General features: G+C 51.3%; 2 protein-coding genes across 2 annotated transcripts in view; one reads left to right on the top strand and one right to left on the bottom strand.

Annotated features, from left to right (window-relative positions):
• Nucleotides 1-16,171, top strand: part of LOC128884564 (protein Wnt-6) — a 69,745-nt gene that overhangs the window by 5,537 nt on the left and 48,037 nt on the right. The window lies entirely within an intron of this gene.
• Nucleotides 1,549-16,102, bottom strand: LOC128884563 (protein Wnt-10b). The gene is made up of 4 exons (XM_054138025.1): nucleotides 14,359-16,102; nucleotides 8,822-9,078; nucleotides 4,004-4,287; nucleotides 1,549-3,292 (listed from the first exon to the last, which is right to left on the bottom strand). The coding sequence occupies exons 1-4, from the start codon at nucleotides 14,463-14,465 to the stop codon at nucleotides 2,741-2,743; spliced, it is 1,200 nt and encodes a 399-aa protein (XP_053994000.1). The 5' UTR covers nucleotides 14,466-16,102; the 3' UTR covers nucleotides 1,549-2,740.

Here is a 16,171-nt window from a genome sequence, read left to right as displayed (position 1 = left end):
ATTCGAATTAGAGTCGAAGGGGTGAGACGGGTGTTTATTCGACGTAAAGACGCTAGGTCCAAGCTACCTATCGGTTTGTTTCAATTCGCGCGCGTATCGCCGCCATATTTACTTCAGCCGGAAATATTTATTGTACGAGTACCGGTATCTAGCGGTAAAAAGCGTCGCGTCGTGCGCCAGCTTCTAATCTCGTTGGCCGGATCGATGCGCCTTGAAAAAGATCTCCCGAGGGTCGCGCGATAAATTAATGCGCTTTATCGCGGCTTCTTCAGGGTCGTCCTGGCTGGCGTAGTTGTCAAAGGGAGCCGCGGTTAATGCGAATACGCGTCGTATGTACCGCGACGCGCACCGCCGCGTCTTCCTTCCAGACGTTTCCTTGAAAGTTTGTCTTTGCAACCGCTCCAATCGGTTTCGAGCGTAACGAAGGTACGGATCCTGCTAGGATAATTATCCGAAATTCCTTCTTGTCGACGGTATCTTGAATGGAGTCACTTCTCTTTAAATTTCGAGTGCGTTATACTTTAACGAAATATTACTTTACTTTCCTAAAAATGCAAGGTAACACGTAGACGAAGGTTTCTTCTTATCCCTCAGGGGCTGTAGCTATGTTCGATCGTAGCTGCAGCACGGGCTTAGCAATCCCGAGGTATCCGAGCTATAATAGACCCAGTACGACTTTGCACCTTTACAAATAAAACTCACTCACTCACTTCTTCATTCGACAGCATGAGCATCGAGAAGTTGTTCAAAATTGCCATGCCGATGCTTTGGATTATCGGGGATTGACATCACGGTGATCACCGACCCGCGCAAAATACGATTATACAAGTCTTCGTCTGATTTCGGAGCTAATCTAGACTCGAAAACCCAATTTACCGTTGGTGATTTCCAGGGGCTTTCAGCGAGTCGATTGGACCAGTCAAGCGTGCGACGCTCGATACGTTTGGTCGCAAAAGATAATTATTTCATTCGTTATCGGTGTTATCGACGAGTAAAAGCCCTTCTCCGCGATTCGTTCGAAACCACTCGGAAATCCCTGGTTAACCAAACGAAACCATACTTGGAATCGATGACGTTAAAGTTTGTCTACATATCGAAACTCCAAGACGCGGAAATATCGCGTTGTTTAAATAAAAAGAATACTCCGTAAGAAAGTGGTTAAAAAGGAAAGTCGAGAGTCAAATGATAATCGCGAAAGCGCGCCTCTTAAAGTTTCATTACGTTACCGTTGGAATGGTCGCCCCGCACGGTATGTAAGAGGGATTGGCACAGATTTTTCCAAGGTTTTAACGTTGGACAATTTATCGTTCGATCGATGAAAAAGAAGGCCGAACAAATCTACCGGTGCAAGGAATAAAAGTATCGGAAAGGCTTCGGTCGTCTATAAACCTGTCCGCAGGCATTACGAATTCGAATGATTTCTGGGTTCGCGTAACCGATTCGCGATCGTCTAAACAACCGATTTTGCAATTAGAACGGCGCTGGTGAAAGAGAAAGAATAAATTCGTCAATCATCGGTCGAAGGAACTCTTTATTGTACGCGCATCATCGAGCTGTATACAATCGCATCCATTCGCAATCTTAAGACACACGCGCATTGCTTCGTCTAATAATACTGTGGCGGAGGTGTTACAGTTGGTGTGGATATTAAAATTATCTACTAATTAAATAGAGCAACGTTATAAATAAATTATAGGCTCGCTTAAGCTACCGATTAAATTATATTACTCGCGCGGTTCATGAACAGTTACGTCCGTTGCGTCGTTAGCACAAAGTGCTCCAGTCCAGCTCCCAATGTCAGGGCGACGCGTCTCGCGTGTTTATTAAGCGTCGATTAAAGTACGATCACCGAATCCGGATGCGGATTTACTTGTCAGGTCGTCGCCGAGTGTTTTACAATTAAGGTACCAGAGCCGAGCAATAATTGCATTTACAATAATCACTCGCGAGTTTATCAGCAATCGCGAAGTACATTTGCAGCTGTACATCGGTGATTTCGCAATCTTTCAACGCTAATCGTACTCGATTATTCGTTAATAATCGCGATTACTGATTATTCATTGTGAATTCTGCTCAACCGCAGTACGATCGATCTCGGAAGCTATACAGCGTTCGTAAAGCGCAGATCCGTTTGTCGACTAATTTTTCTTAGTCGACGAGCATCGTCCTCTTAGGCCAGTGGTTCTTAACCTTTTGAAGCTCACGGCACGGTTTGGGAGATTTTTAGAATTAAACGTTGAATTAATTGTGCTCAGCAAGTCAGGTTACCCCCCACATTACTCGAGCAACTAATTTCTTAAGAGAATTCGGAAAGAAAGGGTCGTCGAAAGCGTCGAACCATTCGCTTGGCTTATAAAAGACATTCAAACCTATAAAAATAAAAATTCAGCAAATCGTTCGATCCTATCGTTGAACATTTGTTGTTGTGGCATAAGAGCCACCATCTCGGGCGATCGAACTGTCGCGATTCTCAACGACGGGGTAACGACCGAACTGGTAATCAGATTGCATCCGTAGCACCGGTTCGCACCGTGATTTCGATTTAATCCGTGCATCGAGCGTGATTACACGTGACCATTACGCACGCGTCGTATTCGATTCGAAAGATTCGCGTACCGTCGCGCTCGCGACCGTCGGAATCTTCGCACCCCACGCTTCCTTGCGCCCGTTTGTCGCGCGCCGAAGAACTCGATCGTTCGCGAGAGGGAAACCGCGGTGAAACGATTATCCAGCGTTCCGTTCACTTGCAAACAGTGATCCACTCTTCCACCGTGCAGTTCTGGCACTGCACGAAGCAACACCAATGAAACTTGCATTTACACCTCTCGACCCGTCGTTGTCTTATTACGTTGTACCCTCTGCCGCAGCAGAGGCTGCCGCATCCGTCGCCACCGGAGCTGGTCTTGTTGCACTTACGACCGGCCGTGCCGGGGATGTCGGCAGCCGGGTCCCTCTCGCAGAAGTTGGGCGACTTTTGGTAGTAGAACAGCTGCTTGGCTAGATCTCGAGGCCTCCTCTTGCGTCCGCCACCAGCGTTTCCGTTTCCGGCGCCGCCGCGATGCTTCCTCTGCCTGTGACGGTCCGGCCTTCTTCTTCGCGATCCCCTGACTCTGGTCAACGGGGTCACGCTGCCCAGGTTGCTCTGCGCGACCAACACCGCGTTCCTGAAGCGATCCTTCAGCGTCTTCCCGACTATTCGGAAGTCGGGTGCCACTTTCCAGCAGGTCTTGAGCTCGCAGGAACCCGACATACCGTGGCACTTGCAGCGCACTTGCATGTTGCTCGCCACCGCCTGAAATACCATCGATCGGTTGTCGAATCATCGGAGAGGGAGAAAGGAGATTTTAATCTACGGGAAAAATATGGAATCTATGTCTGGGATATACAGTCGGTCTCATAAGTATTCGTACCCTCTATGTCTATTAAAGAAATTTATCTAAATTAAATGATGGGAACATTAATTTCTCACAAATTTCCTGATATCGATCGATCCTGCGTGGAACGATCCGAGCACCGTGCACGCAGTGCTCGTGCGTAAGTGGTCAAGAGTCGCACGAACAGCGGTGGAAGAGAAAGGGTGCAATTTCTTTTAAACAAAGAGGTGTCGCGTACCAAACAGTTAATGAGTCTACGGCTGGGTGGTCCAGCCCCGGGCCTCGTCTTAATAACGTCGAGGCGAGACCGAGCGTGAAGAGGCGTACGGAGGAGAGGAACGGACTCGGCTTGGTTGCTCTCCTACTCCTCTCCACCCCTATTCACCGCCTCCTTCTTCTGCCTTGCTCTCTCGCCGACTGCCTTTCTTTTCGCGTGGCTGCGGAACCAGGAGGCAAGGATCGCCGTTAAAACGCGAAGAACCACCGGAACCAGCAGAAATCGTCGGTCGGGGGATGTATATTGCCAACGGAATGAAATATTCATCGCGAGAGAGCAAGACTCGTAGAGAAAGGGCCACGAGACAAAGAGGAAGGGAGGGTTGAAAGGGAAGATTAATCAAACGGCTTACCAAGCGGCCAGCTTGATTGTTGTGGAGATTGACCGTCGACTGTATGTCCCCGGCCCTCTCGCGCGTGTCTAGGAACTGTCTCGAGAACTCCATGCCGTAGTCGAGGTTGTGAGAGCAGCCGCCCCACTTCCATTGGGTGCCCCTGGCCTTGGCAGGCGGCTTACCCTTGTAGCTCGACGGGTCGCATCCGCAGGAGAGCAGCCGGCCCATGCTGCACGCGCGGGCCACGCTGTGCGCCACCCCTGCCGCCGAAATCGCGAACGCGAACGCAGTCTCTCGGTAACCTGAAACCAACGATTGCATATGTAGACTGGTAGGATCGATTAGAAAGGAATCTCCGAAGCAACGGTATCGGATTGGAACGTCTGTGCCCAAAAATCCGAACCCATCTGAAGGGTCTTCCGCGGCGAACAGCCTCTTTCGCGGAATTTTTCGTACACGAGGAACAATTGGGAGTAGGGTATGATCGAGACACGCGGACCGGTTAGCAAATTGCTACTCGTCCACGGTGACGCCGCCAGCCCACGGAGCCGAGAGTAATATACGCAACGCGTCGCGACAGCAGCGATCGCGTTCGTCGTTTCTCTCGCGAGCGACGAGAACGTCGGAGGCAGCGGGACACCGTGGAGCCTCGCCTCCGTAGAAGGAGCTCCGGTAGCCGAGACCGACGGATCGTTCGACGGATCGGCCGACAGACAGCCATCAGACGAAGTTCAGAGGTAGATTATTCAGCCGTCCGTCAAAACAAAGCGTGGCCATCAGCAGCGGCGGCCGGCGGGCATCCATTGACTGCATGTATAAACGATCGCTCGGTGGGGTTCCCGAAGACGCAATGCCAAACTCTGACCACCGATACCCGAGTTCTTGGGGGTTTTTGCGTGCCATCCTTCGACTGTCACTATCCGGGGAAAATCGAATCTTGTCTCGCGACGCTGAAGTCGGACGTCGATATTTTGCAAGTTTAATTTCACGAGAAGAGAACGTCGTGAACTGTAAGAAAGTAAGATCGAGAAATCGGCTGAAGGAGGCGTTGACGCTAGATAACACAAGTGGAGGACCAGTGTTGTACGATACGTCAGACAATTCTAGGTAGGCGTAAATGTCAGGAACTTATCGGTAAAGGATTAAGCGACTATTCGCTATGCTTTCGTATACTGTCGAGGTGAATGGACAGGTAGATAAACATATAGATAAGCCCGTTATCGTATGCTTTGGAGCAATGCACCTAAGAACTCTAAAGATTGTCGCTTTGGATCGACCTAGATCATCGGTTAACTCCGGACTGTCTTGCGTAGAATTTGGAAACTCGTCGATCGAGGGACGAGATGCTCGGGGCCCTGGACCATTTCGATAAGTAATGCGACGTCAAACGCACTTTTTCTTCGGTACCTCCAAGGTCTCTCGTCTCCGAAGCGTCGCTGGAGTCGGATTGACGAATGGCCGATCGTCAAACCGCAATGGTGGCTGTCAACTTACAAACGATACGACACACGACTGCCCGCGGGCTCGGAATACGCGGCTCCGAACTGTCCCTTTCTCCTCGCGACTACCTCGACAATGCCCACACATTACTCTACCCCTCCGTCCCTCCTTCGGAAAGAGCTACTCCAATCCACAGATACCGGGCGGTATTTGCAGTATTCATGAGACCGAGATACCGGGGAGACGCGCTAAAGGCACATTCGAAAGGATTTGTGGTATTCGTTCTCGACACCCGATGAGGCACTGCGCGCTGTCGTTGCGCCGTCCCCCTTCAACGACCACCCCTTTTGTTCCTTCCGTTTTGAATCCGTGTTTCGAACGCGACTCGCGACAGGGCCTGGCCGCAGAACAAACGGTTTCCAACGATCCTGCTTAATTTCGTCTTTATTCTTTAACGAGACGTGCCTGTTGCGATTAATTCAAGTTTCCTTCGTTCGAAAAATATCGTAGCGCGATAACGCGAATGGTTCCTTTCGATGTGCCGTGGCTGTTCGATCCAGGCCTCTCTCACGGTCTTCGAGAGGGCCCGATGGCCGATATACGCGGAACTTGCGCTTCCCCGAACGTCTCCTTTTACTTCTGCGGATATTCCGGCGGCAGGGATTCGTTGGTCTTTCTTCGGACCGATCGACAGGACGAGCTGCTTCGGGTAGCGAGATTGGACAGGCGGCAGTCGATTACGTCGCCCTTCGTCGATCGTACGAAACCTGGCGACGTTAAAGAGTCGAGCCTCGCCACGGCCTCGGGAATCGAGCAGATTTTTTGGAGATGGCTGCCGCGATAAAAACGTCGACACGGTTCCCGTCGCGGTCCCCCGGGTCGAGGAGTATTCCAGAGCATTCGGAAGCGGAAGATATCGGCCGGTCCGTTTCGAAGGATGATAACCTTCTCCGTGCGGCGAGGACCGGCTTCCAAGACGAGAGGGAACGAAAACACGACTCTTTATATGGCCTCGCGGTAGGAGGGGTTTCTGAAAGCTTACGCTTTATACGGCTATTGGCAGCAACTGTTTTATAATGCAGATAGCTGCTGGAGGGCTACAGCTACTGCAACTGCCGTCGCTGCAGCTACTGCACGATGGTAAGAGGAGCATCGGGGACTCGTAATAAATCGTCCACGGGGAGTTGTACGTCTCTTCTCCTGGACAGTGGAGAGAAGCCGAGGTAGAGGCAGGAGTAGGATGAGGCTGAGGTGCGCGAGAGGCCCGCACAGCCTCCTTACTCTTCGGCCCTTGACGCAGGGACGCGGTGACGGATGGCGCACGGATCCTTGCCCTGCTACCCTGTGTCAAGCCCAAATCACTGTTTAGATAACTCAATAGATAGCGCGTCGGGTACGCGCAGCTAACGTCTACGGGAGCGTGTGCCTTCTTTTCGGTTGCACAGGACCAACCTTAACGCTTATCCCTTCTTAGGTAGAGCCTCGTGATCTACGTTCCTATTGTACCAATATCTGATAAGCGAAAGAGTTACACTTTGGGAGACACTGCATTTTTATTTTGCCCAATTCTAATCAGCTTCGCGTGGCCTTCGCGATACACGAAACTAAGAAGAGGATTTTCACTTTTTAGCTCCGCCGTATCGAATACACGCTTCTTTGTAACTTCGAAAAGATTTGCTAGACACGAACCGTGTGGCCTCCGAGGGATCCATAAATCAACGCGCAAGCCTTTCGACGCGAAACGGTTCCCCTGATCTAGTAGACGTCGGCGTCGTCGAAGGAATTCCGTGTCATTCGTAGCACGGAGCAAATCCTATCGCGCCTTTATAACCGTAAACCCTGTCATCGTTCGTCGTCGCGAGGAAGCGAATGTCGGGTATCGTGTCCCGTAGTAGGTCGCCTTGTGCGGGCCTTTTAGACGGCCAGTGGAGGTGGAGGAGGACCGTTTCGTGTACATTTCATAATACATTAAGTCGTTTTGCCGAGGTTTAACGAATACGTGGCAAAAGAATGACGGGGGGAAGGGGCCCCGAAGAGGGCTGTGGGAAGGTGAATGGAAGAAGGAGCAACGAGAGGGCAGGAGGACCGTGACCGAGAGATTTAACGACGCGCGTTCTCTTCGAGATACGCAGCCAGCACAAATTTGACACGGTGGATTTCTCGAACGACCGCGGACCCTCACCTGGGCCCACCGATGTCGTCCTTAAAAAGCCGCGCGGAACCGTTGGTAATGGTGAAGTACGGTCCGTTTCTCGGAAGCTGCTGCCCTCTGACTTCGGAGTGAAACTCAGGACGACGATCGACCCGGTACCTCGAATAATCGGCGGATCGACCTCCTCCGGTGCTTCCCGTCGAAAAAATCTGCCTGCAGTCACGTTTCGACGAGGAAAAATCTCTGGATGGAGCCAGTCGTTGCGGCTCTGTAGGAATACGGTTGATAGCTCGCAGGATATTCTTTTACAAAGAACATCTCAACTGTCAACTGTGTTCCCGCGGAATCGCAATCCCTGGTCTCGGTGTTCCAAGGTCCATCAGCGTCCAGAGCCTCGGGGACGTTTCCTTGCGTCGACTCGTTCTTTGAAACGGCTCCGTGGTGGAAAAAAGAGTCGTGGAATCGACACCTCTTCTTGACCGGTTGAGCAAAAAAAGGTGTACCGATCCACGGAGACAGATAACGCGGAGACAGACGTGGCGGGCACCGAGATCGTGGCTGCGGACGGACGGATGTTAAGCTTTCAGGTCAGGTGCGCTCGATGTCGCGCTCTCGCGCACTCGTCCGACACGATATATGTTTCCTCTTTCGACGCACGTACGCGCCACGACGAATTTATATGTCACACTGGAATAGGACAGCCGAGGGGGCAATCTCTTCTTTTCTCGTCTCGCCTCGTCCCCGATCTTCCTTTCTCTCAGGGATTTGGGACAGGTTCTCGGAGCTGGCCCGCAACCGAGGAGCCGAGCACACACCGTATTCTGATTTAAGGAAGCGCGCACCGTCTCTCGCCTACGCCGCTTCGTCGACGTCAACGACGTCGTAAAAGATTTCACCTTTCCTGGCCCCCTGCCCCGTCTCCCTCTCGCGATGGTCCAAGGGATCAAGCGTGCTCAGCCTATGCTCGCGGCCGTTTAACCCTCCGCTGCATGAATTTCATCTTATCTTCCAAAACGAATTAACGAATATTCCGAGTGGACGATAATACGTTCAGACTTTAGGGAAACATACCTTACACCTGGAGGCCGAAGACTCGACGGGTTACCTAGACAGCTCTGTGCTTGGTACCGTTTGCCGACGAAAATATTGCAAAGCGATACCTAGTTGTAAGAAATGTTCCTCCAAAGTTTGACTGTCATCGTGTTCTCCAATTGAGTATGTTGTACACTTTTATCATCGTTTACCTCTTTGAAGAAGAACACTGCTCTGCTCCGTTCTACTGCTGGGCGTTAGGGACGAACAGTTCCACCTGTGCCACGTGAACTGATGCTGACACTCCGATATAGCCATTTGCAAGCCCTTGATCGCGGCCACCGTCACGTCTGGATTTCTGTGGCATAGCTCGCGTTGCTCCTTCGACAGGCCTGGAATGATGCCCTTGCAGACCACGGCATTCCCGCTCGCCCAATCGTCCACGGAGTTGCTCATTAAGCAGGTCGCGCTGCAAATCAAACGAAATTTACCAATTAAAGTTCTCCGTCGACACGGCACCTTGAACGATTCTTTCGTCTGGCAAGCATTTCCCACGAGAGCGCACGCGTTCTCGATCGCTTTGAGTGATTTTGCTTCCAGGGAATCCACCGGGAGACATTCCTCGTACTTACGGCCACGATCTCCTTCCGATCCCTCTCGCCCCTCGCGGTGTGTGCTCCCCTTTACCACACTGCAAGGACCACGTTTTATCGAATTCCCGATCGCGAGCGCGGCTGCTTTCGGATTCATCGCCGATTAAAGGAACACCGTGCCTTTAAGTAGCCCCGCCACGCCTTCGACGTTTCCACAAACCCGAGCTGCGAATGTTTTGCATCCAAAGCGAAACTTACAGCGACCATGATCGACCAACGGATCGGAATCTCTCCGCAACCACCCAGCTGGTTCGAGTTGTTACGGACATTCGTTACGCCTCGCGAACGCGACAGCAGCCCGCATAATTTCTATTGATTGCCCGTTGGATTTGCTTTTCGTTCGCAATTTTCACACCTGGTCTCGACTTTGGCTCGAAATAAAAATTGCCGTTCACCCTCGGTTAAAGTGTCGCGTTTGCATTCGAGGGAACGGTGCCCGTAGATGCCTTTGAAGAAGACGAGCGAGCGAGATACAACATCGATCGCAAGAGGGATTTTGCAACAGAATCGTGCCCCTTTGAGACGCGTCCTCGCGCGTGAATCGTCGATAAATTTCGAGGGCGAGCCGGCTGCACCGTGCACTTTAATGCGCGCGTGCATCTTGCGCGCGTCTGCTTTCCTTTAGGCAATTTTACGAGGCCGGGGTCGAAAGGTGCGATAGCTCTCAAAGAGCCGCTCGAATATATCTGTTCGCCTTTTTCTTCGTTCCTGTCTACCCCCCCCCCCCCCCCCTCCGCTCGCTGCCCCTATCGTATCGGTCGCCTCCCCGTTACCCTTTTTTCAGCCCCCGTCTGCTGCCCTCTCGCATCGTCGGCGATAACGCTGTTCACCTCTCGGAAGAAGAGCTCTTAAACCGCTATCTTAAGCGACAGCTTCTGCCTAATGGCAGCGCATCACGAGGTTCCGGGTGTTAATTAATTTTCAGATAAAGGAAAAAGCAGGGAGCAAGCGCACCCGAAGGGCGCTGAAAATTTATGGGATCGGTGGCTGAGTATTTTTACATTTTCTTCTCAAATTAGTTTGCGATCACGAATTGGGCTACATATTCAAAGTTAATCTAAGCTTAGCAGTCGTGGCAATAGAATGCTGAGAAAGCATCTCGAGTTGATGGTAGATAGCAGAAAAAAAGGGCTCGAGCACAAAGGGTTAATAGTTCCGAGTCTAGACAAAATCTATTGCAATTCTTATAGTAATTCGAAAAAGATTCTTCGAAAATAATTGTCCGGACCCGAATAGCCCTTAAACTCTAGAGCATCTGAGCTCCTTGAGCTCTGCAGCATCATTCGTCGACGGGAAGAGAGAGATTTCGGTGCCTGGTCGCGAGGCTCGTTTATTTGGTCGCGGCGAGCAGGAATGGTCAATTTTCTTGGGGGATAGGGTTCTCGAGGTCCTTCGGGGTCTCGGAGGATGTGTCACGGACGGGTGCAAGATTCTCGGTGGGTCGGTGGTTATCTGCGGGTACAAATTAGCCGACGAGCTTCTCCTAAAGTAAAAGTTGTGTATAGCACCCGCGTGAACGAGGAAAAGAGAGAAATGAGAGATATAAAGGGATCTCCGGGGACAAAAGGGAGAAAACGAAGGAAGAAGAGCGTATCCGGAGGATACGGACGCGGGCGAAGGGGGTGGCAAGGAGGGAAGGTCCTGGCAACTCGGTTTCTCGCGTAGTGTGGGAAAGGACAGCGGAGGAGGACCAAGATTTTAGGGTCGCAGAGGTTATTGAGGGCTCCCATTACCGATACACCGTTGCACCGCTGCTATCTTTCGCGCTATTGATGATCTACCGAAAGCAGATTAATGATCTTAACTCCCCGAAACAAATTACCGAAGACGTCGCGTACCTGTGGAAGTCTGACCGCGTCGACGGATTCCTGCGTTACCTTTCCTCCCCTTTGCTTTTACGTTCTCTCTCGCTCCTTCTTTCGCAATGTCACGCGCAATTCTTTTTAGACACACCGAGTAGGTCGATTTGCGTTCCACGTGGTCGCAAAATATGCGCGGTTAATCAACGAAATGAATTCATCGGTTGTTTCTTTTGACGCATCTCTGTCTTATAAATAGGCTCTACGTTCCACCGAATTCACTCCCCGACGAACGCAACTGCCTTTTATCTAAATTTTTATCTTATATTAATGGGCAAGGAGAATTTAAACAATAACAGGATGCTATTCACCCACAACCAGTTTATGTATCGAATAAAGCCACGTTGCTTTTTGTGACCTAATGTGCGCCGAGAAAACGATAAGGAGGCCCGATCGTATTCCTATCTCCGAATCCCATTCTCCGAAGTGGCGAGAAATCGTCGAGCAAATCAGAGGTCGCATTTCTGCGATGTTCCACTTCGGCGATTCGATGATTTCTTGTTCTAATATACACGACGATTCTGTAAAATATTTTAAATTCATCGTTCGAAAATCTTGCCCTCATCCTTCTTATAAATCGCGTCGCGAGCACGAAAAGGTTAAGAATCGTTGATCCGATGGGTCGCCGAAGAATCCAAGATGGCGACGGGGATGCACGCATTTTATTTAACTTGTTCGCAAGCAAACGGATGCGAAAGAGTGCAGGGAGGGGAGAGAAAGAATCACGGAACGGAATTTCGCGTTTAATGGAGGTATACCCGCGGAGAGAGAACTCGTTACGACTGACCCGCGAGAATTCCTGCGGCAGATATCGAATCCCCTTTGCTTCCCTCGTTTTCGCGCGAGATCGGCTGCCTTTGGTCGTGCAGCGGCATTCGAGGCCGATCGTGGCCAGGAAGTCGTCGAGTCCACGACGAGGAACCATCCAAAAAGACGAGAGAATATTTCTTAAGCTTGGGTTAACATTTGCAACCATCTTACGATGCGGTTTTTCACCACGATGTTGAATCGCTCGATTTCAATTAGAATTGACAGAATGTCCGCTCCGCGCAGGTGCTGACACGAAGGGGTTAACCGGAATCGGTGCACCAGCAGGCGTCGGGGTGCTAAGCGCTCGTGTCGCGCAAACTGGTTTATCGAGGGTTACATCGCGAGAATTATTCGATGCCGTAATTCAATGTCGTTCCGCGAATACATTGAAGAGCGCGCGTGCCTCCATTCGTGGACGAGATGATAGCACGCTCAGCTCTAGACCACCGTACTTTGCTTCGGAGTCACTCCGCGGGTCGTTACTCGAAAGAATATCACCATGATATTCCCATGATATTCCCGTAACATTTGTAACGAACGACTCGTAAGTTCGAGATAATAATTACTCGATGCGTGCTATCGTTTATGCCGGTGTATCAACGTGCGTGCACGGGACGAGGGTGTCGGTGCGCGTACGGCCTTGTTCCCGGATGCTGTTTGTAATTATTTACGAGGAGCCGCGCGTGGGCACCAAGGAGAGCATGTCGGCGACTCCTCCTTGGTCGGACGAGGCATCGCGTATGCCCCTAAGACTCACGTATCTCTGAGACACAACATAGTCGCAGATAGTCGACGGAATGTTTACCCTTTCTGCGCGCAAAGACAGGCGCGGGTCGTGTTCTCGGAAACGAGAAGGTGACGCGCCGTGGAATTTATCAGGATTCGTGGAACCGAGCCTTCCTTTCGTCCCGGCGATTTTTCCCGACTATTCGAGCATTTCTCGACTCAATTATCGCGAGTGCCACGGCCAAAGAATGTTACTCGCGCGAGACGAACCGGACGGTCCGGCGATTCTTTGGCGAGAGAAAGATTCGATTAGAGCGTGCAGGACGTTCGACACAGTGCTGAACGAGGAGCGCAGCGAGATCGGGGAGGCATAATGAAGATCACAGCGGGATCGTTCGTTGTTCGTGCCACGGAGCCGGTTGAAAAGGCCTATTTGCACTCAGTCATTGTGCTCTGTCTCGGAGCCGTCGATGCGACCGCCGCCTCGACGGAGCGTCTCTATTGACAGATTCTTTCCGCAAGAGGCGGAAAGAGAGCGGAGAAAAGGAGGAGAGCCGATGGGAGTCGCGCCACCATCGTGCTCATAAATTTTTCTCAACGAAATTGGTCACGACAGTTTGCGTCCATGACTCCCATTTCTTCTCCATCCTTCCTCGGGCGTTGTCTTCGTCATCTTAGACACCCTCTTCCTTAGGACTTGTAGTCATCGCTCCTTGCATCGCGTACAGAAAGGATTAAACGGCCCAAATGTTGCCGCAGTTTGAAATCCTGACTCAGTCAGTCCTATGAACACTGTCATTCCTGCTCTATGATTTAGTACATATAGCCTACGGCCTCTAACGCGAGTACGCCTTGCAAAAGCAACTACTCCTGTACGTTCGATCGTTCACGACCCCCTGTCAACTGTGGTTAACAAATATTCTTTCAAATGAAAACAGTTGATGCGATAACAATACGCGTAGATTGAAACTGATACGTGATTTTAATTGATTTGACGCGTGCCAACATTTAAATTGCGCACCTGCGAGTTTAGAAGTTATCTAGCGGGTTCAATTGCTTCCAACGGTTGCGCCAAGACTCCAATTATGGTTAGCACGCTCGAGGCTTGTACAAATGCCCGATAGAATGGTAATTGATGTCTACGTCATGTTCTCGACTATGAGTATTTTATTAATTCTTCGTGTCTTCTACTTTGCGTCAGAGCCATTAGCGACATACGTTGTCGAATCAACTATTTTCAAGTAAATCGTGGTTGATACCACGATTCTGTGACGTATTCAGTTTTCGAGTAAATCTGGTAAATACTTCTTACGATATCGTACGAAAGGATAGCTTTAAAGTTCCAACGTACAATGTTAAATATTTGATTCTTCAAAAAAATGACAAGAAAGAGGAGTCGTATCTCAATTACCAGATGGTGCTCTACCGCGCAGCGTATCAATGACGCAAACTATATGGTCAACGTGATCAGAGATCCAATTAAAATCGCGTGGCCGATTTCGAACGATGGACAGACCCGCTCTTTCGTCCAGTTTGCGCGAGGTATAAACAAATATACTGCGCTCGAAGGCGATATCGAACGCGAATGATTTCGTTGGACGTTCAGACACCGGCGATGTCCCCGTCGCAATAACAAACGTGAAAGGATAAGATAAAAGAGACCCGTTCGGTCGCGCCGGAGGGAAGGATGTTGGTACTCACCGACGATTCTCGAGGAGAATCAGCAACAGGGCGATGGTGGGCCCGATTCGTGTGGTGATCCTAGACGGTGGTCCTTCGTAGACACGTCCTGATCGAGAAGGAGGCATCCTGTCATCGCCCCGAGGACGTCTCTTATTCTTTGCGCGGTTTGCCCACTTTAAAAGAGTCGAGTGCGACCCCTCGTCCAGGGCTGCACACCCCTAGCACCCGAACGGAAGGACCCCTCGCTCGAGAGACGATGCCGCGTCTCACTTTCTTTCTCTCTGTTTCTGTATGCTTTTTTTTCGAATCCCTCTCCTACTCTTCTCGTCTCCGGCGCGGTGCCTGTGATCAGCAGCCTGGCACGCGTCGAGGACTCCTCTTCGCCCCGGGCACCGGCGCTTCTGCTTTGACGTTCCGTACGATTCGAGAGCTTCCAGTTTCGTCGCTTCGAGGGGTCGCTCCGAAACACTACCCCAGGACACAATATCCTCGATGACGATCGAACGGTTCGTCGACCGTCGCAGCTTCTCACCCCGTTCCAAGGCGTTCCTCTTCTTCTCTGCTCCCACAGTACGCGGCTCTCCGCTTGGCACTCGGTCGCTACGCACTGGTTATCAGAACTATCGGATACGTACCGTTTAGGTTGAATTAGCTAGGATTGGCGCGTGCTCTTTGACCGTCGTATCTCTTCGCCTTCTTTCGCGGCGGTTCTCCTCTTTGCCGTTCCGAGTACCTCGTGTCCGATGTACCTCGAATGCTAGCGGTCGAAACTATCGAGTACGTACCGTTGGTAGCCTCTAGGCACGTGCTCTTTGACCGTCGTAGAATTTCAACCCGTTCCTTGGCCTTTGTTTCCTTTTCTTCTCTGTCGTCTAAGCACCTGTTCACTCGGTACTTCTGCACGAGACGTTTCACAGGCTATCGGTCTGTCGTGTACGTACCATCGATGGGTTCACCGATAGTCACTGTGCGGTAAACCTTGCAACGTTCAGAATACGTTCTAGAATTCGGAACGCTCGAACGCCGGCGGCCGATTAAGGTGGTCGTTTCCTAGGATTGGTTGCACTTCGTGGAGCGTCTTTGGTGTACGCGTGTTCCCGTCTTTGGAGAAATGAATACTGTTGGAATACTGCGGGAACTTCTTCTCCGTTCCCCGGAAGCTTCTCCCGAGTCCTCGTACTTCACTGACACTGTCGTCGCGGACGTTGCACCGATTCGCAGTCGGTATTAAACATTTTTGCGGGACTCCTCGATCCGCTGTCGATCGTCGCGTACGTACCACGTCATCCCACCAACGGATTATCACAGTTCCAGATCCAGCGGGAGGAATTCCTGGGGAATTTATCCTCTACCGATCACCGAAACGAACGTTGCGGCACCCTTGCGCAACGTGCTCGGTCTCAGGTGTCGCGGCATTCTGTCCGTCGTCCTTGCACCCTCCACGGCGTCCAAGACCGCTCGCTGGTCGAGTTTCTCTCGGTTCGTTGGTGCTCCCGATTTCGTATCGCGAACGAGGCGCGCGCGAATGCGTCGGAAGAAAAGAGGAAGACCGACGGTACGGGCTCCGTACTTCCGGTGTGTGCGCGCGTTCACGGCGAAGTGTCAAGCTCAAATAAAAGAAAAGTCGCCCTCCGGGATCTCTTACTCCTCCCACGCACACATCCCCCCCTCCTTCGGCTCGTGTTCCTCTTCCACCGTTGGTCTCCTTCCGTCTTTCTCTCCCGCTCGCGCGCGTAACCACCGCGGCTATCGTTTCGTCGCGCAAACAGTCGAATAGCAAACTTCCTTCGCGAGTCGTTGTCGTCGGTACCAGGGATAAGGAACGCCGCGC

This window comes from Hylaeus volcanicus, chromosome 1, assembly GCF_026283585.1.
Source record: "Hylaeus volcanicus isolate JK05 chromosome 1, UHH_iyHylVolc1.0_haploid, whole genome shotgun sequence".
NCBI lineage: Eukaryota > Metazoa > Arthropoda > Insecta > Hymenoptera > Colletidae > Hylaeus > Hylaeus volcanicus.
Note: the sequence above shows the minus strand (reverse complement) of the source record. Positions and strands in the feature narration are given on the sequence as shown.

Excerpts from the sequence above, each read along its gene's own strand:
- LOC128884563 (XM_054138025.1), bottom strand. The coding sequence starts at position 14,465 with ATGCCTCCTTCTCGATCAGGACGTGTCTACGAAGGACCACCGTCTAGG. Across the intron at positions 9,079-14,358 it reads ATTCTCCTCGAGAATCGTCG|CGCGACCTGCTTAATGAGCA; the intron begins GTGAGTACCAAC and ends TTTGATTTGCAG. Across the intron at positions 4,288-8,821 it reads CAGTGTTCTTCTTCAAAGAG|GTTACCGAGAGACTGCGTTC; the intron begins GTAAACGATGAT and ends CGTTGGTTTCAG.